We start from the raw sequence: 23,147 nt of genomic DNA on the forward strand, positions 1-23,147 counted from the left end.
ACAATAACGTATGGGGGACGTATATCTGGCCGCAAATTTGCTACCGGATATACTTCCCTCAAAGGCATCTATAGCGCCTAGGCTCGGTACAGTGAGCAACACAAGTACTCACTGTTTCGTGCTGTGGCCGTTGTATGTAGCGGTGTTACTGGGGGCGAGGCGGCTGTATGTAGCTGTGTTACTGGGGATAAGGCGGCTGTATGTAGCTGTATTACTGGGGTGAGGCGGCTGTATGTAGCTGTATTACTGGGGTGAGGCGGCTGTATGTAGCTGTGTTACTGGGGGCGAGGTGGCTGTATGTAGCTGTGTTACTGGGGGTGAGGCGGCTGTATGTATCGATGTTACTGGGGGTGAGGTGGCTGTATGTAGCGGTGTTACTGGGGGTGAGGCAGCTGTATGTAGCTGTGTTAATGGGGATGAAGCGGCTGTATGTAGCTGTGTTACTGGGGATGAAGCGGCTGTATGTAGCTGTGTTACTGGGGTGAGGCGGCTGTATGTAGCTGTGTTACTGGGGGTGAGGCAGCTTTATGTATGTAGCTGTGTTACTGCTGGGATAGTGGAAAGGAAGCAGGAGGACGTGTGTGTACGCTACACTTAGTGGGGGCCTACACCAGATTTTGCACCCAGGGGCCCCCACCAACCTTAATCCGGCCCTGTAAGGGTTGGCCATTGATGATTAATCTATATTCTGAGCAGCCTTAAAGGGCATCTACCAACAGGATGAAGGACTGTATGCAAATGTTAGTTAGCCTGCAACTGGAACAGGGCTTTATAAACCTTAGCTGCACCATGGGAGGGGTCTCTCTCTGAGAGCTGGAGGTTGTGCTGAGTAAATCAAGCCTGAAAGTACAGACTGCCTTTATGTTTATTTTCTGTGGTTAGTAGCTACAGAGGGAAAAGCTACTGTGTTAGCTGGTGCCCAAACAGGCAGGTATTTTGTTTGTGTTTTGTTTTGTTACTTGTTATGAGCCTGTACATATTGGGCCTGTGACTACAACTCTGTGTTTGGTAATTCATTGTTTCTGATTTTTAAATTGAATTAATAAATAAATAGATTTTTTGTATCAGCTTCACTCCCCCTCTTTGGTCAAAGTTTGGCTCTATGCATTAATTGGGAGTGCTACATTTATCCACGATACTATACTATTACAGTTTGATTATTAATGCATTTGATTATTTATTTATTATTTATGTGTTTTCTTTTTTTGGCTTGGTTCACCATTGTGGAGTGCCCCTCTCCGCTGTTCCAGGTCCCACTCACATCCCCACGATCCAGCGCGGCATGGGTGCCCTTAATGGGCCGGCCAGCCATACAGCTTAAATTTCCAGCCCCTTCCTGTCCCCCCTGCCGGATCTTTGTGCCTCACAGCAGATCCCTAGAGAAAGATCCCTAGCATTTATCCTGGGTTCCTTGCGTTCCTGCTCCCGTGTGTTCCTGCTCCTGAGTTCCCATGTCCTGCGTTCCCATTAACATCTGCCTGGACCTCCCGTTGCTGACTCCGGATTGGACTTGAGGTTGCATCTATGCCCCCTGCCCTGACCTTGTGCCTGAACCTGACTACAAGACTCTTTGCTGCTAAGGTACCTCGACATTGGCTGCCACCGTGGGCTAGTCTCACCTGTGGAATGACCTGGTGGTACACTGCCGAATCAAGTCCAAGCCGCTTTGCGGCAGGCTCTGGTGAAGACCAGGTGCCACTTAGACTCCGGTCCCAGGTGTCGACTAGTACCACCTCCTGCGTTGGTCCACTGGATTCACGCATCCAGAATCCTAACATTAAGATCCGGCCATGGATCCCGCAGAGGTTTCGCTACCTGGAATGTCTTACCTTCCCACCTTCATGGAACAGCAGTCGCAACAGATTGTCGCACAAGGACAGCTACTTGCACAACTCACCTCCACCTTGCAGCAGTTGGTGGCTACTCAGCACCTGCATCCAGTACCTGCTGTAACTCCTGTTTCTATGGCTGCATCATCTACTGCTGAGCCCGGGCTGCGTCTATCTATGCCCTCCAAATATGACGGTGAGGCCACGTTGTGCAGGGGCTTCGTTACTCAGTGCTCCCTGCATATCCAGATGATGCCTTCACAGTTTGCCACAGAACAGGCTAAGGTGGCGTTCGTGATCAGCTTCCTCTCCGGGAAACCAATGGCTACTCCCCTCTGGGACAGAAAGGACCCGGTTACAGCTGACATCCCCTCCTTCTTTGCTGAGTTCCGGTCTGTCTTTGAGGAACCAGCTCCAGCATCTTCAGCTGAGACTGCATTCCTGAACCTGCGTTAAGGAGACTCGTCTGTGGGAGACTACACAGTCCAGTTCTGTACCTTAGCCTCTGAGCTGGATTGGAATGAGGCGGAATGAGCCACCTGCCATGACAGTTTCAGAAGAACCAATGCAAGTGGACAGAGCTCGTCTCCCAAGGAAAGTTTCAGACGACTTCAGGAGAACCTCTGTCTCTATTGTGCCAGCCCGGAACACTTACTTCAGTCCTGTCTACTCCATCCTCAGCGTCCAGGAAAGTGCACGCACCTAGAGTTCTTGGGAGAAGCATCCCTAGGTGAGAACAAAGCTTCTTCACGTCTGGGCAGATTCTCCAAGAACCGATCCAGTACCACACAGAACCCCTATGCCCACAAGTAGGGGTTTTGCACAAAGAGAGACTTTCCTTTTACGTACTAACCTGAAGCACCGCTTCAGTTCTTCTGGGCCTTCCATGGTTGCAGCACCACGCACCTGTACTTGACTGGCAAACAGGTGAAGTTCTCCGCTGCGGACCAGAATGCCAGTTACATTGTCTGGAACTGCCTTGTTCCGTTTCTGCTGTCTCACCTCCAAGCCTCTGGTGGGTCTCCCTTCTCCATATGTGGACTTCGCTGACGTCTTTTCAGTGAAGCAAGCTGAGACTCTGCCGCCACACCGACCCTATGACTGTCCAATAGACTGGATGCCGGGCGCATCTCCTCCCCGCGGTCGAGTGTATCATCTATCTGTTTCCGAAACAGCGGCCATGAAGGCCTATGTGAAGCAGAACCTTCAGAAGAGCTTTATACGCAAGTACTAGTCCTCAATCCTGTGGCATATAAGCTGCGGCTTCCATCCTCCATGCGAATCCCGAATTCCTTCCACGTCTCTCTCTTGAAACCAGTCATCCTGAACAGCTTTTTTCGGCAAGTGCCTCCTCTTGCTCCTGAGGCTGATTCCACCACTGTCTTTGAGGTAAAGGAGGTCCTGGATATGAAAACAGAGGGAAGCGGTTCTTCCTTGTCGACTGGAAGGGGTCAGAGGAAAGATCCTGCGAGCCAGGGGATAACATCTTGGAGCGAGGTCTTCTGCAAAAATTCCTCCAGTTCAAGAAGAGGGGGAGTCCGAAGGGGGGGTGGGCTACTGTCATGGGTGCGCCTGCGACCCATCTCCCGGGTCGCAGGCGCACCCGTGTCACTCTCTGCTGCTCCAAGTATTTTTCACCTCACCATGATCCAGCGGTGACTCCGGCAGCACGGTGCACACGTCCCCACCTACTGAGGCACTTGCACGGCTGCTTCAAGAAATTTAAAGGGCCAGCGCACCAATATTTGGCGCTTACTGCCTTAGAAAAAGCTCCCTAAGAATTATCCTGTGTTCCTGTGTCTCCTGCGTGTTCCCGTGTATCCTGCATTCCTGCTCCCGTGTGTTCCTGCTCCTGAGTTCCCATGTCCTGCGTTCCTGTGTGCCCGTTCCATCTACCTGGACCTCCCATTGCTGACCCCGGATTGGACTTGAGGTTTTTTCCTTGTAAGGTACCTTGATGGCTGCCACCACGGGCTAGTCGCACCTGTGGAACAACCTGGTGGTACCCTGCCGCAGCAAGTCCAACCCGCTTTGCGGCGGGCTTTGGTGAACACCAGGTGGCACTTATACTCTGGTCCCAGGCAGGGGCGTAACGATCGCGATCACAGGGGTCACGACTGTGACCGGGCCCACTGTCAGTCAGAGGCCAGCACCTGACCCCTGTGCTGCGCTGATAACTCGGCGCAGCACAGCGGGCAGATGTTTTAAATTGTGACAGCCGTGGGTCTTCCTGTTACAGACTGTCCTGCATCTGGTCCGTGCGCTGGATCCGGGGGGCCCGGAGCTGTCATAATTCAAAATGAGAATGGGCCCCCCGCTCAGCCCGCCGTCCCCACCCACGGCATCCATCGATTACACCGACGCAGGCTTAATGATGCGCCGATCTTCAGATGAGAGAGAGCGCGAAGAGGAGCGGAATAACTAAGCAAGAATTAAATTTTTTTATTAATTATGGCTACTGGTGAGGGGGGGGGGCATTAATTATGGCTACTGGTGGGGGGCATTAATTATGGCTACTGGTGAGGGGGGCATTAATTATGGCTACTGGTGAGGAGGGAGCATTAATTATGGCTACTGGTGAGGGGGGCATTAATTATGGCTACTAGTGGAGGGCATTAATTTTGGCTACTGTGAGGGGGGGACATTAATTAAGGCTAATGGTGAGGGGGGGCATTAATTATGGCTACTGGTGAGGGGGGCATTAATTATGGCTACTGGTGAGGGGGATATTATTTATTGCTACTGGTGGGGGGGGGACATTAATTATGGCTACTGGTGGGGGGGGGCATTAATTATGGCTACAGGTGGGGGGCATTAATTATGGCTACTGATGGGGGGACATTAATTATGGCTACTGGTGAGGGGGGGCATTAATTATGGATACTGGTGAGGGGGGCATTAATTATGGCTACTAGTGGAGGGCATTAATTTTGGCTACTGTGAGGGGGGGACATTAATTAAGGCTAATGGTGAGGGGGGGCATTAATTATGGCTACTGGTGAGGGGGCATTAATTATGGCTACTGGTGAGGGGGATATTATTTATTGCTACTGGTGGGGGGGGACATTAATTATGGCTACTGGTGGGGGGGGGCATTAATTATGGCTACAGGTGGGGGGCATTAATTATGGCTACTGATGGGGGGACATTAATTATGGCTACTGGTGAGGGGGGGCATTAATTATGGATACTGGTGAGGGGGGCATTAATTATGGATACTGGTGAGGGGTGACATTAATTATGGCTACTGGTGAGGGGGGCATTAATTATGGCTACTGGTGAGGGGGGCATTAATTATGGCTACTGGTGAGGGGGGCATTAATTATGGCTACTGGTTGGGGGGACATTCATTATGGCTACAGGTGGGGGGGAATTAATAATGGCTACTGAGGGGGGCATTAATAATGGCTGCTGGTGGGCGGGATATTAATTATGGCTACTGGTGAGGGGGACATTAATTATGGCTACTGGTGAGGGGGACATTAATTATGGCTACTGGTGGGGGGATATTAATTATGGCTACTGATGGGGGGGCATTAATTATGGCTACTAGTGGAGGGCATTAATTTTGGCTACTGTGAGGGGGGGACATTAATTAAGGCTAATGGTGAGGGGGGGCATTAATTATGGCTACTGGTGAGGGGGGCATTAATTATGGCTACTGGTGAGGGGGATATTATTTATTGCTACTGGTGGGGGGGGGACATTAATTATGGCTACTGGTGAGGGGGGGCATTAATTATGGATACTGGTGAGGGGGGCATTAATTATGGCTACTGGTGGGGGGGACATTAATTATGGCTACTGGTGGGGGGACATTAATTTTGGCTACTGGTGGGGGGGTACATTAATTATTGCTACTGGTAGGGGGGGATTAATTAAGACTACTGGTGAGGGGGGCATTAATTTTGGCTACTGTGAGGGGGGGGTTAATTAAGGCTACTGGTGAGGGGGGCATTAATAATGGCTACTGGTGAGGGGGGGGCACTAATTATGGCTACTGGTGAGGTGGGCATTAATTATGGCTACTGGTGGGGGCGATATTAATTATGGCTACTGGTGGGGGGATATTAATTATGGCTACTGGTGGAGGGACATTAATTATGGCTACTGGTGGGGGGACATTAATTATGGCTACTGGTGAGGGGGGGCAGTAATTATGGCTACTGGTGAGGGGGGGCATTAATTATAGCTACTGGTGAGGGGGGCATTAATTATGGCTACTGGTGAGGGGGATATTATTTATTGCTACTGGTGGGGGGGGACATTAATTATGGCTACTGAGGGGGGCATTAATAATGGCTGCTGGTGGGCGGGATATTAATTATGGCTACTGGTGAGGGGGACATTAATTATGGCTACTGGTGAGGGGGACATTAATTATGGCTACTGGTGAGGGGGACATTAATTATGGCTACTGGTGAGGGGGGCATAAATTATGGCTACTGGTGAGGGGGTGCTTTAAATATGGCTACTGGTGAGGTGGGGCATTAATTATGGCTACTGGTGGGGGGGACATTAATTATGGCTAGTAGTGGGGGGGGGACATAAATTATGGCTACTGGTGGAGGGAACATTAATTATTGCTACTGGTGAGGGGGGGCATTAATTAAGGCTACTGGTGAGGGGGGGCATTCATTTTGGCTACTGGTGGACGGGGGGACATTAATTATGGCTACTCGTGAGGGGGGACATAAATTTTGGCTACTGGTGGATGGCGGGACATTGATAACGGCTACTGGTGGATGGTGTTCAATGTTTTTATGCATAGAGAAGGGGGGCCCTGTTGGGAATTTTGCCCTGGGGCCCAGAGGACTCTAGTCACGCCACTGGTCCCAGGTGTCAGCTAGTACCACCTACTGGGTTGGTTCAGTTGATACACGCATCCCGAATCCTGACAAGTGTGACTGTTTGAGGTTGTGAACAGGCGTCTTTTATACAGAACAGGTAATGAATGGAGGACAGAGGAGTCTCTTGAATAAAAATCAGACAAGGTTCTAATCCCATTAAAAAAAATTAGGCGCCAGCCATAGGATAGGGCTTAACATGCTGTTCGTGGGGCAACAGCCCATCAGCTCCATAGAGATGTACCGGGCAGCCTGGACATGCACGTCCTGCTGCTCCTCTCATCTCGGGGAGCAACGAAGGGTCCAACTGGGGTACATTGGACCCCTTGTTTTAGTGATCTGTGGAATTCCCATCACCGAGACCCCCTCAATCAGCAAGTTAGGCCCTATCCACCAACTTGTTTAGTGGGAAAACCCTTTAAGTGGGAGAACTTGCACAATTTGGTGGCTGACTTATACCAGCGCCAATGAGCCAGGATCTGCGGCCTAGCACCCCTTCCTGTTCAGCAGCGTCCAGAAGATGCGGTAGTGTTAGTTGAGTACAAGATTTTTTATTTTTAAATTAAACATCAGTAAAAAGATGGTGGGTGCCTGAGTATATAAAATAATTAATTGGGGAGCAGCATATTAATGTTCAATCAATTTTTATTGAAGTTTTACATTTTCCAAATAAACATATTATAAATTGAGAAATAACAGATACAAAATAAACAGATGACAATAAGCTATGTCTGCTGTAGTCTCCATCGTCAACTCAAGGGAGCCTAATTTTTATGTTCCAATATTTGTGCATCATAAGTACTATATATACGTTGGAGAAACAATTAGATTCCTTGCGCCATATAGTTACTCCGGAGTTATGCTTAGGTGTCTATGTCGTCAAGGGACCAGAGTTTATTTGCTGTCAATTTCCCATTTGGGCTGATCATCAGATGATTTGTACCCTTTGGTTATCTAAAAGAATCTCCACCATGAAGGGTATGCAAGGCTATTAGGTACTGGCTTATAAGCGACGTCCCCCCGTAATCTCGGTACAATTTTCCAGACCACATTCTAGACGGGAGATCAGACATAGCGTGTTAACGAAGATCACTTAACAGGGGAGACTGACAGGGGGATTGGGGCGACAAGGAGGGATAGTTAGGGGATACAGGTAGGAAAGAAATGATGGACGCAGGGCAGGGGGTTGTTCCAGGAAGCCAGGGCCAACACAGGCCTTCCTCCCCCGTCTCCACCTCATCCAGACCCCAGGAGCCCTCTAAATGTTGGGGTGTCCCTGAACACCACCCAAGGCTGCCATAGTTTGAGGAATTTGACTGAAGAGCAATTGATGTCTGCCATTATCTCTTCCATGCGGAAGATCTGCATCATTTCCTGTAACCAGTCAGAGATTGAAGGAGGGCTGGGGGATCGCCACTTTCTGGGGATTACTGAACGGGCTGCTAATAAGACAAATGGAAGTAAACTGCGCTTTATTTTCTTAATCTCCCCTGATAAGATGGAGAGCAAGGCACTTTCCGGTCCGCCCATGATCTGGGCGTTAAGATGAGTTTTAGAAATCTCACAGACCTGGTCCCAAAATGGGAGAAGTTTACTACATGACCACCATATGTGGAGCATGTTTCCTTTCTCCACGCCACACCTCCAGCACGTGTCCGGTAGCGAGGGGTAGATCGAATGCAGGAGGGTCGGAACCCTATACCATCTTGATAAAATTTTATAGCTGCGTTCTTGCATCGAACTTGCAACTGAGAGCTTGTGTGATAACAGGAAAGCCTTTTTCCAGTCTTCCGCCGACAATGTAACTCCCAACTCTCTTTCCCAAGCAGCAACATATGGCAAGCTTGAGGGGTCCGACTCCTGTACCAGGAGCCTATATATTTGTGAAATACAATGTTCTGGCGGGGATGCTAGGCGAAAGAGTTCTTCAAAAGGAGTCAAGGGGGCGTTGAGAGCGGATTCTGGGCCCAGGCGACTGAGGAAGGAGTGTAGCTGAGATATTTCTAGCCATGAAAGATGGGACGTCTCCAGCCTCGAGATCAGCTCCTTGAGTGAGGGAATCGGGGCTTCTCCCAAGAGGTCTCTCATGCGAAGCTCTTCGTGAGCCGATCGCCCCAGAAAAATGGATCTAGAGAAGGCGGGTGGGAATTCTGGATTCCTAAATAGGGGTGTCAAAGGGCTGTGTGGTCTAGATGAGATTTTCCGCCTGTTGAGGGAGTCCCATGATTTCAAGGTCTGTGCTAGGAAAGGGGTCTGCGGTTCCAAGTCTATTTGTCGGAAGGGCACCCAGGGGAGTAGTCGTAGTGGGATCGTAGAGCTATATTGCTCGATCCGGACCCACTGTTTAGAAGTATGGTGATGGTGCCAGTCCAGTAGTCTCACCATGGAGCATGCCTGGTGATAGTCTTAGGTCGGGCAAGCCCACCCCCCCGGCTGTTTTTGGGCGAATGAGAAATCTCCATCCTATCCTTGGATGGGTTGAACCCCAAACGAAACGAAGAAGAGCTGAGCGGATGGATTTAAAGAAGGAAGCAGGTGGCTGGATCGGTACTCCCTGGAACAGGTAGAGGAACCGGGGTAAAATGTCCATTTTAATCGTATTAATCCGACCAAACCAGGACAGGAATTTTTTGTCATAGGAGGAAATGGCTTTCAGTGTACTTTCCAGGAGTGGAAGGTAATTCAAGGAGTATAGTTTCGCTGGATCACTGGGAACCCTTATGCCTAGTTAGGTTATTGCATCCGTGCGCCAGCGGAAGGGGAAGGCATCTTTGAGGGACTGAACTTCGGAGGATGGCAGTGAGACATTCAGTGCTTCCGATTTACCATAGTTGATTTTAAAATTGCTCAACTGACCATACCTCTCCAGTTCCGCGATCAGCGAGGGGAATGAGATTCTTGGTTGTTGCACATACAGCAGAATATCATCAGCAAACAATGCCGTCTTATACTGTCGTTGGCCTACTTGTATTCCATGTATACTCGGGTTATTCCGGATGGCACACGCCAGGTGTTCCATGACTATAATGTATAACAGCGGCGATGAGGGGGATTTTTTGATGGCCTCAGAGATCTCTGTCTCGGAGAATTCCGACTCTAGTTCTTCTACTGCCTTTGCTTCCAGACTTGGGAGTGGCGTTTCCGCTATGTAAGCCTTTATGCGGTCGCTCAGGTCCCCTGGATGATGATCCAGGGTCTGTCCTTTGATGTTATATAGCCGGGAGTAGTATGTCCCAAACTCCGCGCTGATGTCGACGGGATTATGAATTATACCTTTCAAGGACGAGATACGTGGGATATGGGACGTGTTCTCTCGGGGGTGCAGTAGACGGGCCAAAGGTCTCCCACATTTATTGGACCGTTCATAAAGTCTACTCTTAAATCGCAAGTAGTTGGCCATGGATTTCTGGTCTAGTAAGGTCCGGATAGCGTCACGGACTAAAACTAATTCCGCCAGGTCTCCCGGGGTTTGAGATAGTTTATGTCTCCTTTCTAGAGAGTTTAATTGTTGGAGCAGGGAGGATAGTTTAGCGGAGTTCTCTCTTTTTAGTCTTACTCCGTGGTCTATAAACCGGCTTCTTATCTCACATTTGAGTGCTTCCCACTTAATCGGGAGCAATGTGGGAGAAAGATCGTGGGTCTGCATGAAGGTAGCCACTGTGTCTTTTATGTCCTGTGAGCAGAGAGCGTCCTTAAGCAGGTTGTCGTTAAGGCGCCAGGCCCACTGGCGCGAATGAGCAGGTGGTAATTCCAACGTGAGATAGATTGGGGCGTGATCCGATAGTACTATGTTTCCTATTGAAGCGGACGGCTCCCAGGCTAGTCCCCTGTGCTGAAGGAGGAAGAAGTCGATGCGACTGTATGAGTTGTGGGCCGGAGAAAAATATGTAAAATCCCTGTCTTTTGGGTGGAGTATTCGCCATATGTCCACTAACTGCAGACCCTGTAGATCCCTCATGAGGGGAACCAGTTGGTGAAATGCAATGTGACTCTTCCCTGAGGATGTGTCGAACCTGGCGTCTAGCGGGAAGTTGAAATCCCCCCCCACTATTAGCATCCCCTCCGAGAACTCTGAGAGAGTCGATAGTATTCGCCTGCATGCCGCTACAGGGGAGTGATTTGGTAGATACATGTCAGCGAAAGTGAATGTTTGCCCGTGAATCAGGAGTTTAAGGAAAACATATCTACCTGCTTCGTCTACTTCCTCGCCAAGGACCACGTGCGGTAGTGAACGGTGAATAGTGATGGACGCTCCTTTGGAGCGTGACTCCGGATTAGTGCTGTGGAACCAGGTCTGGAAGTACCGGTCTCTAAGTGGTGGGATGTGACCGGTTTTGAAGTGCGTCTCCTGAAAAAATAAGATCTTAACTCTTTGCTTATGCATGCCGTATAATATTTGAGAGCGTTTTTACGGAGTATTTAGACCCCTGGCATTCAGGGAACCCAGTTTTATAGACACCATGGCTGGATGGGAGCTGACCGGGTGTACTCGTGGAGTAGGAGAGGTGGGGGGGGGGGAGGGGTAACCACCCGAGAGGGGAACACAGACAAATAGGAAGGAAAGAGGGAGGGGTGAGTATGGGAGGGGGAACAATAACAACTACACTATTAAAAATAAAACACGGGAAGTGTGACGGGTTCAAACACCGAACCCTAGCACGTAGGCGAGGGAATATGAGCTACGTATACAGACCAGCTGAATACGCTCCCTCAGGTGGAACGTGGACCTACTACAAAGGGAGCCCGTGTCTAGGGCCCCTGTACCTAGAAAGAAATAAAGGAATTACTGGAAGATCAACAGCAGGCGTCACCCAGCACTAACTTCTATGATATAACACAACTGCAAACTAAAGGATTATTAGAATGTCCATGGGATAGAGTCCTCTTACAAGATGACAAAGGATACATATGATGAGTTCCCATGGGATAGAGAACTCCCAGTCAGGAGAGTGTCTAGGGTTTGAAGGCAAGAACAGGTAGCTATGGAATAGAAATTTAAGAGTACATTGTCAATGCTCCATTCCAGGAGACCAAAGGACAAACCAGGTTTAAAAGATGAATTTCCAGTGATAGGGGAGAGGGAGCCAACCTGTGAGAATAAGGACCATTTCCATTTCAGCGACCGTCGGGAAACTGTCCGGAATGTGTCAAAAAATGACTAGGGTATTTTGAAGGTCCTGTATGCTAAAGAAGGCAGCCAGTATGCTAAAGAAGACCTCCTGCTTTCCTTCCTTCTAGCCATGCCCGATCTGGAAATTCTTGGAGCCCAGGATTCCCAGATAAACATAGGAAAAAAAAAAAAGAGTTAAAGGGGTATTCTCGTCTGGGCATTCACATTCAGTTTCATTAATATGTCTTATGTAAACATTTCTTCAATTGGATGTTATTAAAAAAATTTTCCTGTGTGCAGATAATTTTTCATAAGTGTAGTCATGTTGTCCCTTAGAAACGAGATAGCTTCCTCGGTTACGGCCACCCCACACTCTGCCAGCGGTGGCCAGACATGCGCTATTGAGTCCTGCCTGACCTCCAGGCTTCAGCAATCATTACCACAGGATGGCTGCGGGACATGCAGTAACTCCAGGACATTTCATATAAAAACACCCTTTGTGTCTTTGTGCAATCCCTCCAGCAGCGGTGGTCGTATCCAGGGACAAAGTCTTGTTTCTAAGGGACCAAATTACTACATTTATGAGAAATTATAAACACAGGAACATTTTTTTTAATAACATCCAAATGAAGAAATGTCTATATATTGGGCAGATTAATGAAACTGAATGTGAATGCCCAGACGAGAATACCCCTTTACGTTCCTGGCAAAAGGGGTTGGAGAGGGATTCTCTGAGATATAACAGACGGAGAAGAGCATTTATTTTAATGCTGTTGATATGGCCTAGACATAAAACCTGACTAATCCAAATCATGTTAGACTGAAATAAAAGAGCATAATTCAGGGTATAAGCGTCCGTCAGATTAATTAGCATGTGGACCCCCAAATATTTCAGCGGGTGAATATCACAAGAAAAGTAACAGCATAACTGGATAACCGCGGTCTCCAAGGGGTTGCAGGCCCCTCAATTATCACACTCTTAGAGATATTTATCTTATGTAATTACTAAACAGACTGTAGGTCAATAGAGCCATCAGGGGATGGCTTGGTAAAGTAGACAAATACAGCAGCGGCAAATGCTGATCCTTTGTAGTGATGAGGGATGATCTGCTCTCCACTAATAACCAGATTTTATCCAATTGCATTCACTAGATCTTCCATGCATACAACAGTGAGGAAAGAGGGGAGCCCTATCTGGTCCCTTTTTTTATGGGGTAGAATAGAGGGAGACATAAATTTTAATCCCAACTCTGGGATCGCAATATAGATCCAAAATGGGAGTCAATGTGGTATCTCCAATGAGATATTGTCTTAAAACTCTTAAAACTACCTCTAAGCTGCCCTGGGTCCACCAGATTGAATGCTTTCGTGTCTAGTGAAATCAATACCATCAACTGTTTAGAGAACTGGACACGTTGCAAGACAGAGAAAGTTTTTAGGGTGCCCCTTCTGCCTTTCCGTGAGGAAATAAAACAGCCCTGATCTGGGTGCACTAGGTTCCCCAGATGACAGCTAAATCTATTTGCCAAAAGCTGGCATCCATGTTAGGGCTCATTCACACGGCCGTCTGGGGGGACGCACATGTGGTTGAAAATGTTTACATGGCAGGCATACCGAGTGTGAATGTACCCTTAAGGAGCAAAATGGGTTAATAGCTGAGACAGCATTGTGGGTCTTTTGTCTCTGAGTATCTAGATTACGTGGGCTTGAATGGGGGAAAGGGGTCGGTGTACAGATTGCATTGGACATATTAGTGAGCATGGGAGAGAGAGCAGAGCATAGAGATGTATACAGTCATGGCCATAAGTTTTGAGAATGACACAAATATTATATTTAAACATGATCTGTTGCCCTCTGTTTTTTATGTGTTTATGTCAGATGTTTTTATCACATACAGAAATACAAGTGCAATCATATTATGAGTAACAAAAGCTTTTATTGACAGTTAGAACTAGTTAATGCAGCAAGTTAATATTTGCAATGTTGACCCTTCTTCTTCAGGACCTCTGCAATTCTCCCTGGCATGCTCTCAATCAACTTATGGACAAAATCCTGACTGATAGCAGTCCATTCTTGCACAATCAATGCTTGCATTTTGACACAATTTGTTGGTTTTTGTTTGTCCACCCGTCTCTTGTTGATTGGCCACAAGTCCTCAATGGGATTAAGATCTGGGGAGTTTCCAGGCCATGGACCCAAAATCTCTATGTTTTTTTCCCTGAGCCATTTAGTTATCACCTTTGCTTTATGGCAAGGTGCTGGAAAAGGCATTGTTGATCACCAAACTGCTCTTGGACGGTTTGGAGAAGTTGCTCTTGGAGGACATTCTGGTATCATTCTTTATTCATGGATGTGTTTTTAGGCAAGATTGAGAGCCAATTCCCTTGGCTAAGAAGCAACCCCATACATGAATGGTAGCAGGATGTTTTACAGGTGGCATGAGACAAGTCTGGTGGTATCGCTCACCTTACCTTCTCCGAACAAGCGGTTTTCCAGATGTTCCAAACAATTGGAAAGGGGTTTCATCAGAGAAAATGACTTTACCCCAGTCCTCAGCAGTCCACTCTCTGTACCTTTTGCAGAATATCAGCCTGTCCCTGATGTTTTTTCTGGAGAGAAGTGACTTCTTTGCTGCCCTCCTTGACACCAGGCCTTGCTCCAAGAGTCTCCGTGCAGATGTACTGACACCTGTCTACGTGCAGATGCACTCACATCTGCCTGCTGCCATCCCTGAGCAAGCTCTGCACTGCTGGTAGCCCAATCCCGAAGCTGAAACACTTTTAAGAGACGGTCCTGGCGCTTGCTGGTCCTTCTTGAGCACCCTGGAGCCTTTTTGTCAACTATGGAACTCTCTTCTTGAATTCCTTCAGGATGCGATAGATTGTTGAGGTGCAATCTTTATAGCCGCAATACTCTTCCCGGTTAGGCCAGTTTTGTGCAGTGCAATGATGACTGCACATGCTTCTTTAGAGATAACCACGGTTAACAGAAGAGAAACAATGATGCCAAGCACCAGCCTCCTTTTTAAGTGTCAGGTGGTGTGATTCTTACTTAATTATGACAGATTGGTCTCCAGCCCTGTCCTCATCAACACCCACACCTGTGTTAATGGAGCAATCACTGAAACAATGTTAGCTGCTCCTTTTAAGGCAGGCCTGCAATGAAGTTGAAATATGTTTTGGGGGAAAAAGTTCATTTTCTAGGCAAATATTGACTCTGGGCGTTTTCCAAAAACGCACACGTTTTTTTAACGCATGCGTTTTTAACGATGTGAAAACGCACTAACTAAAAACGGCCCAAAAACAGCCTAAAAACGCCATGTGTGTCTTCACCCTAAGGCTCCAGCAAGAAGGGAGATTGTCCCGAACTGGGTGGTTACATGTTAGCTATGCTGAAGCAGAGTCACCTGCCAGTAAATCAAGAAACCTTAAAGGGACTAATTTCTGAATAAGGATGGAAACACCCTTTGTGTTACTCTCAGGGTTGGGAGTGTGAAAGTGGTGCATATAATACCGATGTTTCAGGCCAGTAAAGAAGGGCAAATGAAAAGGAGTCGCTTGAATACATAAAATAAAATGTTTGGCCTCTGTTTATATGCATAGAGATGAAAAGCTGCAATCTTTTGACAAGGCAGTTGGGTCCCTTGGTGTTTAGTCACACTACAGTGAGATCAGACTTTTGAGGGAAAAAAAAAGAGGGTGGGGGTGGTAAGGATTACATACAGTCATCGACATAAATTTTGAGAATGATACAAATGTAAATTTTTGCAGAGTCTACTGCATCAGGTTTTATAATGGCAATTTGCATATACCGTATATTCCGGCGTATAAGACGACCTGGTGTATAAGACGACCCCCCTACTTTCCTGTTAAAAATATAGAGTTTAAGATATATTCGCCGTATAAGACTACCCCTTTTCCAACAGCCAGCTCCCCCTGTATATTGCCAGCCTGTACCCCCAGTATACAGCCAGCCCCCCTGTATATAGCCAAACTGCCCCCCCTAGTATACTGCCAGCCTGTACCCCCAGTATACAGCCAGCTATTATACAGCCTGGCGGCCCCCAATTGTGCAGAATGCCGGCCCCCCCAGTTTGCATCCTGCCGCCTCCCCCTCTATATAGCCAGCCTGCTTGGCACACTAATAATAAAACAGCTTCTCACCTTTCCCGCGATCCACCGAAGCTCCGCTGCTACACTCCGGCCATGGTGACAGCTCATTGAGCGCTGGCGGCTCACAGAATATGACGCCAGCCGTGTGCCGACGTCATATTCTCTGCGACGCCGGCACCCACGTAGCTGTCACCGTCGGCCGGAGCGTAGCAGCGGAGCTTCGGTGGATCGCGGAAAAGGTGAGAAGAAACATTACCGGCGTATAAGACGACCCCAGACCAGACTGAAGATTTTTCAGGCTTCAAAAGTCGTCTTATACGCCGGTATATACGGTACTCCAGAATGTTATAAAGAATGGTCAGCTTAACAGCAATTAATTGCAAAGTCAATATTTGCCTAGAAAATGAACTTTTTCCCCCAAAACACATTTCAACTTCATTGCAGACCTGCCCTAAAAGGAGCAGCTAACATCGTTTAAGTGATTGCTCCATTAACCCCTTCACGCTCCGTGACGGATATACCCGCCACGGAGCTATGAAGGGTGTATGAAGAGGGCTCACGGGCTGAGCCCTCTTCATACAGAGATGGGCTTTGCTGCATATTGCAGCAAAGACCCATCGCTAACAACTCATTTTCCCAAAAAATGACACCTCCCCAAGCTCCGTACACAAAAGTATGAAAAAGTTATTAGCGTCAGAAGATGGCGAATTTTTTTCCCTTTTTCGTACACATTCGTTTAATTTTTGAAAATGTATTAAAACGCAATAAAACCTGTATAAATTTGTTATCACCGCGATCGTACCGAACCAAAGAATAAAGTAGAGGTGTCATTTGGAGCACAGAGTGAAAGTCGTAAAAACTGAGCCCACAAGAACGTGATGAACATGCATTTTTTTTTTTCAATTTTTCCACATTTGGAATTTTTTTCTTGCTTCCCAGTTCACAGCATGTTATAATAAATAACATCACGGAAAGTAAAATTTGTTACACACATAATAAGCCCTCACACAGATCTGTAAACGGAAGGTGGAGAGCGAAAAATGAGCCCTACGTCCTTAAAGGGTTAACACAGGTGTGGGTGTTGATGAGGACAGGGCTGGAGATCAATCTGTCATGATTAAGTAAGAATCACACCACTGGACACTTTAAAAGGAGGCTGGTGCTTGGCATCATTGCTTCTCTTCTGTTAACCATTGTTATCGCTAGAGAAACACGTGCAGTCATCATTGCACTGCAAAAAACTGGCCTAACAGGGAAGAGTATCGCAGCTAGAAAGATTGCACCTCAGTCAACAATCTATCACATCATCAAGGAATTCAAGGAGAGAGGTTCCATTGTTGCCAAAGGCTCCAGGGCACCCAAAAAGGACCAGCAAGCGCCAGGACCATCTCTCAAAAGTGTTTCAGCTTCGGGATCGGGCTACCAGCAGTGCAGAGCTTGCTCGGGAATGGCAACAGGCTGGTGTGAGTGCATCTGCACGCACTGAGAGGCGGAGACTCTTGGAATAAGGGCAGGTGTCAAGGAGGGCAGCAAAGAAGCCACTTCTCTCCAGAAATAACATCAGGGACAGACTGATATTCTGTAAAAGGTACAGGGAGTGGACTGCTGAGGACTAGGGTAAAGTCATTTTCTCTGATGAATCCCCTTTCCGATTGTTTGGAACATCTGGAAAACAGCTTGTTCAGAGAAGACAAAGTGAGTGATACCACCAGTCTTGTCTCATGCCAACTGTAAAGCATCCTGCAACCATTCATGTATGGGGTTGCTTCTCAGCCAAGGGAATCGGCTCTCTCACAGTTTTGCCTAAAAACACATCCATGAATTAAGAATGGTACCAGAATGTCCTCCAAGAGCAACTTCTCCCAACCATCCAAGAGCAGTTTGGTGATCAATAATGCCTTTTCCAGCATGATGGAGCACCTTGCCATAAAGCAAAGGTGATAACTAAATGGCTCAGGGAACAAAACATAGAGATTATGGGTCCATGGGCTGGATTTTCCCCAGATCTTAATCCCATAATCCCATTGAGAACTTGTGGTCAATCATCAAGAGACAGGGGGACAAACAAAAACCAACAAATTGTGAGCAAGCATTTATTGTGCAAGAATGGACTTCCATCAGTCAGGATTTGGTCCAGAAGTTGATTGAGAGCTGCCAGGGAGAATTGCAGAGGTCCTGAAGAAGAAGGGTCAACACTGCAAATATTGACTTGCTGCATTAACTCATTCTGTCAATAAAAGCTTTTGTTACTCATAATATGATTGTACTTGTATTTCTGTATGTCATAAAAACATCTGACACGCACATAAAAACCAGAGGGCAACAGATCATGTGAAAATATAATATTTGTGTCATTCTCAAAACTTATGGCCATGACTGTACTTGGTAGGGGCCAAACAAGGGGGTACAGAGCACAGGAGATGAGTGAAAAGAGAAAATCTGAAGAAAAAATCAAGAGGAAAAAAACTGTTGCAGTACACTTTACTAAAGGACAGAACAAATAGCTCAGAATGATCAGGGGATTAGTCTGCTGTGGGCCCTATTGGCGGAAGGCCAACATGGATTGATGCAGGCTAAGACAGATAGAAAACCAAAAAGAAATGAACATAACAAATAAAAACCTGGAGGGGATCCCCGCTTAGTGCAGAACCAATGCAACACACCTTGTAAGTGGTGTCACCTCAAAAATGCCACAGGGGAAAAGAAAACAACGGCACTTAGGCTGGGTTCACATCACGTTGTTTGCATCCATCTGCCATATGCTGAAATGTATAAGTTGAAAAATGGACAAAAAAGGATGCATTTTGTGTCATCCGTCTATGTTTATTTGAAGTATACCTCAGATCCGCTTGCATCTGGTTTTTTACTTTAAAAATGAATACTTTTTTTTTCCCACTTCCGGCACCTTCTGAAGCCATTCCCATGTGTCCTTACAAAGATGGAGCATTTTTTAGATCCATATTTGGGCATAACGGATGGGTCGGATTGATGCATAAGCTTGAACACTTTCTACATACGTCATCCATAGATACCAATGTTAAAAAATATCCTTAAAAAGGACATTGAAAACACATCTAAGGGCTATTACCTACTCTTCCTGGAAGTGGGGAGATCTATCCATATTATTACATTTACATGCAGGATTGGTTTGTGCTAGACCTCAGCTGAATTAATTTATTTGACTGTATAAAGTTGTTTATGCACAGTTTTGTGACACTGGATACCCCAGTTCATGTACATATTAGCTAATTGGATCGTTTTGTAAGAAATAGTTTTTTTGAAGTAAAAGTTATGCTTTATTATTCTCTATCATTGCCTAGCGCCTTATAACAAACACCTTAGTAATATTATTGTGTTTTCTTCCCCTAATCTCCACCCAAAGGGACTCTGCATTTTCATTTTCCTTGCTAATGTCATCTTGAAGCAGGAACCTGTGGCATGATTTCACCTGGAAACAAACTCCTTGCCATTTTTTACGTTTACAGTCATTAACCCCTTAAGGACGCAGCCTGTTTGCAGGTTAAGGCTCGCAACTTTTTTTTGAAATTTGACCTGCGTCTCTTTATATGGTTATAACTTTTGAACACTGTTACTTATCAAAGCGATTCTGATATTGTTTTTTCCCCACATGTTGTACTTCATTTTAGTGGTAAATTTTGGCTGATACGTTTTGCGTTTATTTACAAAAAAAAGAAAAAAATGATGAATTTTTAGAAAAATTTGCCATTTTCGAAATTCAAAACCACCGCGTTTTCAGGCAGATAGATTTAACACCTAAATAACTTGCAGAATAACATTTCCCATTTGTCTACTTTACATTTTCATAATTTTTGAAATGTTTGGATAATTTATTTTGACGTCACGCGGCCTACAAATCGAATAGCGATTTTCCGTATTTTCGGAATTGACTATTTTGGGGATAAATACTGTTTGAAATCAAATTTTACATATTTAGCAACAAAACCGCCTATATAACCAACCCATTTTCAAATCTGCACCCCTCAAACTATCAGAAACAGCATTTACAAAGATTGTTAACCCCTTGAGATCTTCATAGTAATTGAATCAAAATGGCGGTGAAATTTAGAATGGTCAAATTTTGTCGGTTATACGTTCATCTAGCCCTAAAATTTACACATTTCCAAAAGATAAAAAGAGAAAACTCACCATAAAATTTGTTCTACAATTTCTCCTGAGTGCAGCGACCCCCCACATGTGGACATTACTTGTGTTATGGGGGCACAGCAAGGCGCAGAAGGGAAGGAGCACCCTGCAGCTGCCAGGATTTTAGTTTTCTGGTTGCCCCCTTTTGAAGGCTATAACATTTTCGCTTTTCCGTTATTTGGGCCATGTGACAGCATTTTTTTTGCGGGACGAGATGCTTTTTCCAGTGTTACCATTTTGGGGTTGGTATCACCTATTGTTGAAAATTTTGGAACTTTTTTTTGAGGTCATGAGTAGAAAAGCATCAATTCTGTACTGGATTTTTTACTTTTTTTTTTTTTTGTGTTCACCGTATAGCCTAATAATCCTGTTATCTTTATTCTATGGGTCGATACGATTACTGGGATACCAGACATGAATATTTTTTCTTATGTTTTACTAAATTTGCCAAATAAAACCCTAATGTGGGGAAAAAATCTATCATTTTTGCATCGCCGGCTTCCAAGTGGCATAACATTGTTACGTTTTTGGCTACAGAGCTGGTTGATGGCTTGTTTTTTGCGGGACATGTTGTTCTTTGCAACAATGTCATTCTGGAGTACATATGTTTTGTTGATCACTTTTTATTGCATTTTTAGTGGGATATAATAGGTAAAAATCATAATTTTTGGCGGGTTTTTAACGTTTTTTTTTACGGCGTTCATCATATGGATTCAATAGTTATTTAGTTTTATTCTACGGATTGTTACGGACGCGGTGATACTATATATGTGGGGTTTGTGTTATGATTTAGACTTTTTTGAGTGTTATATGTCTCTTTATATGTTTTGGGGCTTATGGGCATTTTTAGTGATTTATAAAGTAATTTTTTATTGAAAAACATTTTTTTTTACATTTTTTTACATGATCCACCATGGGATATGAACAAGCAATCATCTGATTGCTTGTTCTTGATAATACTCTGCAATACTAATGTATTGCAGGGTATTATCAGTGCCAGCCTATGCAGATGCATAGGCTGACACTTTGCCTTTAAGATGACGTCACAGACGCCATCTTAAAGGTAAACCCTCCATCTTAAAGGTAAACGGTGCGGGGGGGCCGATTGTGATGTAAAGACCCCCAGAAGGCATGTTAAATGCCGCGGTCGCGTTGACCGCGGCATTTAACGGGTTAAACACCCGCGATCGGAGCCCACTCCGACCGCGGGTGTTAGCCGGGGATGTCAACGGTAGATTACCGTTGAAATCCCGCGGCTAACGATGCCGGTTCGGCTGCTATACAGCGCTGAACCGGCATCGTCTCTGCGCAGTAGCTGTACTGCGCTGAGCGCTATTCGCGGGACTCAGCGCAGTACAGCTACGGCGCAGAGCGCTAAGGGGTTAAAAAAAAAAATCACACTACATTAAGGCCCAGACATAGCTATTGTCCAGCCACCTCTCACTAATACCTACATTATTTGCCCTCCAACATTAGGGGTATTCCCATGAGGACAAGATTCTTAAATATAATCAGGATAACAAAATAACACATTCTCTTTTATTCACTGTTATTAAACATTTGTCAGCTAGCAGGTTAGAAGCTAGCAGTTACCTTCTTCCTTCTAGCTGTCTTTGGTTACTTGCCTTGGGAATCTGTAGCTAGACAGAGAAGATGATCAGTGCACCATGTAAAAAGCTGCAGGAGCTGCAGTGATGTCATAAGCACGTGACTAATGCTTCAGGTCATCCAATTACATACCAGGAATAGTATATAGCAGAGCTGTTTGTGTTTGAAAGTTTGAATATAGTAGATATGTGTATGTATTAAAGGACACCTGTCATCAGGTCTGTGTCACTTCTCCTGTCACTACTACCTGTTGGAGCAGCTCTCAAGGATCCCATCCCAGCCTTTATCTAGTTATTTCATACATTATTCATTGTAAAATCACATATTTTTTATCAAGTAAATGAGGCTGGTCACATGGTCAGAGGCAGTGATGTCACCCCTGTTACCCCTCCCCTCTCCTCCCCCTGCTCATGTCTGTGTGTAATGTATAGTAAAGCATTGCTGGTATCTGTGCTGCATCTGCTGACATGCTGCATCCTCCTAATATACAGGTGAGAGACACAGACATCAGCTACACATGAATCTGACATGTTCTGCTGTAACATGGCTGCCTGGAGCTGCTGAATCTCTCCTAAACACACACACAGGCTGCAGGGGGCGTGGCCACCAGCACCAGGAAGCACATCATTATACAGCCTCACATCATTATACAGGCTGTCAGTCAAGCACTGGGGGTGTGGCTGTGCCTCCCACTCATGAATAGAGTGGACAGCTTGAATATGCTAATGCTTCATTGGACATTTCACAGGTCATTTGCATACAGCTTTAGGACCTCATTGCTTAGGTTTACAGGCATGTAGAGGGACAATGAAGGGATAGAGGCAATTCTCTCTAATGGCAGTTTATGAAAATATATTTAGTTTAGGGGGTTATTTTGCATGACGGGTTCTCTTTAAACTTTGAATGCACAAATAAATAAAGAACTAAGGCTCCCCCTCAGTTCTAATGAATCGATATCAGATCCTACACACAATATCTCCTTGCACAGGTATTAAATTTAAAAAACAGTCTTTTAGAGAGGGGGTCCTCCTTTTAGAGAGGTGGTTTTCTGGAGAGGCTTCTGTGTGGGTTCAAAAGTGGCAGTAATGCATGTGTTTTGAGAACAGCTGAGAAGAGGAGATTTGCTTGATTACATAGCTATTAACATGGCATTAACACAATGTTAACACAATCATTTGTTAATGTTGTGTTAACATATATGTCAACATTATGTTTACAAAACACATGTGTTACCTCAATGTAATGTACGTGTTAACATTGCATTTTATAAACACAATGTCAACAGCTATTTAATCAGGCAAATCTGCTATTCTCAGCTGTTCTGTAAACGCAAGTGCTACTCCAATGTGTGAATGCACCCTCCTTGTGTGTGTATATATATATATATATTTATATTGGGATTTTGGGTTTACAGCATCAATGGTAGAAGCTTTTGGGCTGCACAGACATCTTCTGTGGTGCTCAATGCTGAAGCAAT

General features: G+C 45.7%; 1 protein-coding gene across 9 annotated transcripts in view; it reads right to left on the reverse strand.

Moving 5' to 3' along the window:
* MTRR (5-methyltetrahydrofolate-homocysteine methyltransferase reductase) overlaps nt 1-23,147 on the reverse strand; it is a 517,819-nt gene that overhangs the window by 128,813 nt on the left and 365,859 nt on the right. Inside the window, exon 13 of one of the 9 annotated variants that reach the window (XM_072152998.1) lies at nt 7,361-7,729. The exons of the other annotated variants lie outside the window; for them this stretch is intronic. Coding sequence (XP_072009099.1) covers nt 7,627-7,729 — 103 coding nt within the window. The 3' untranslated portion in view covers nt 7,361-7,626. Of the gene's footprint in view, nt 1-7,360; nt 7,730-23,147 lie in introns of those variants that run through there. 9 annotated transcript variants of the gene reach the window in all.

Source organism: Engystomops pustulosus, chromosome 5 (genome assembly GCF_040894005.1).
Source record: "Engystomops pustulosus chromosome 5, aEngPut4.maternal, whole genome shotgun sequence".
Taxonomy (NCBI): Eukaryota; Metazoa; Chordata; class Amphibia; order Anura; family Leptodactylidae; genus Engystomops; species Engystomops pustulosus.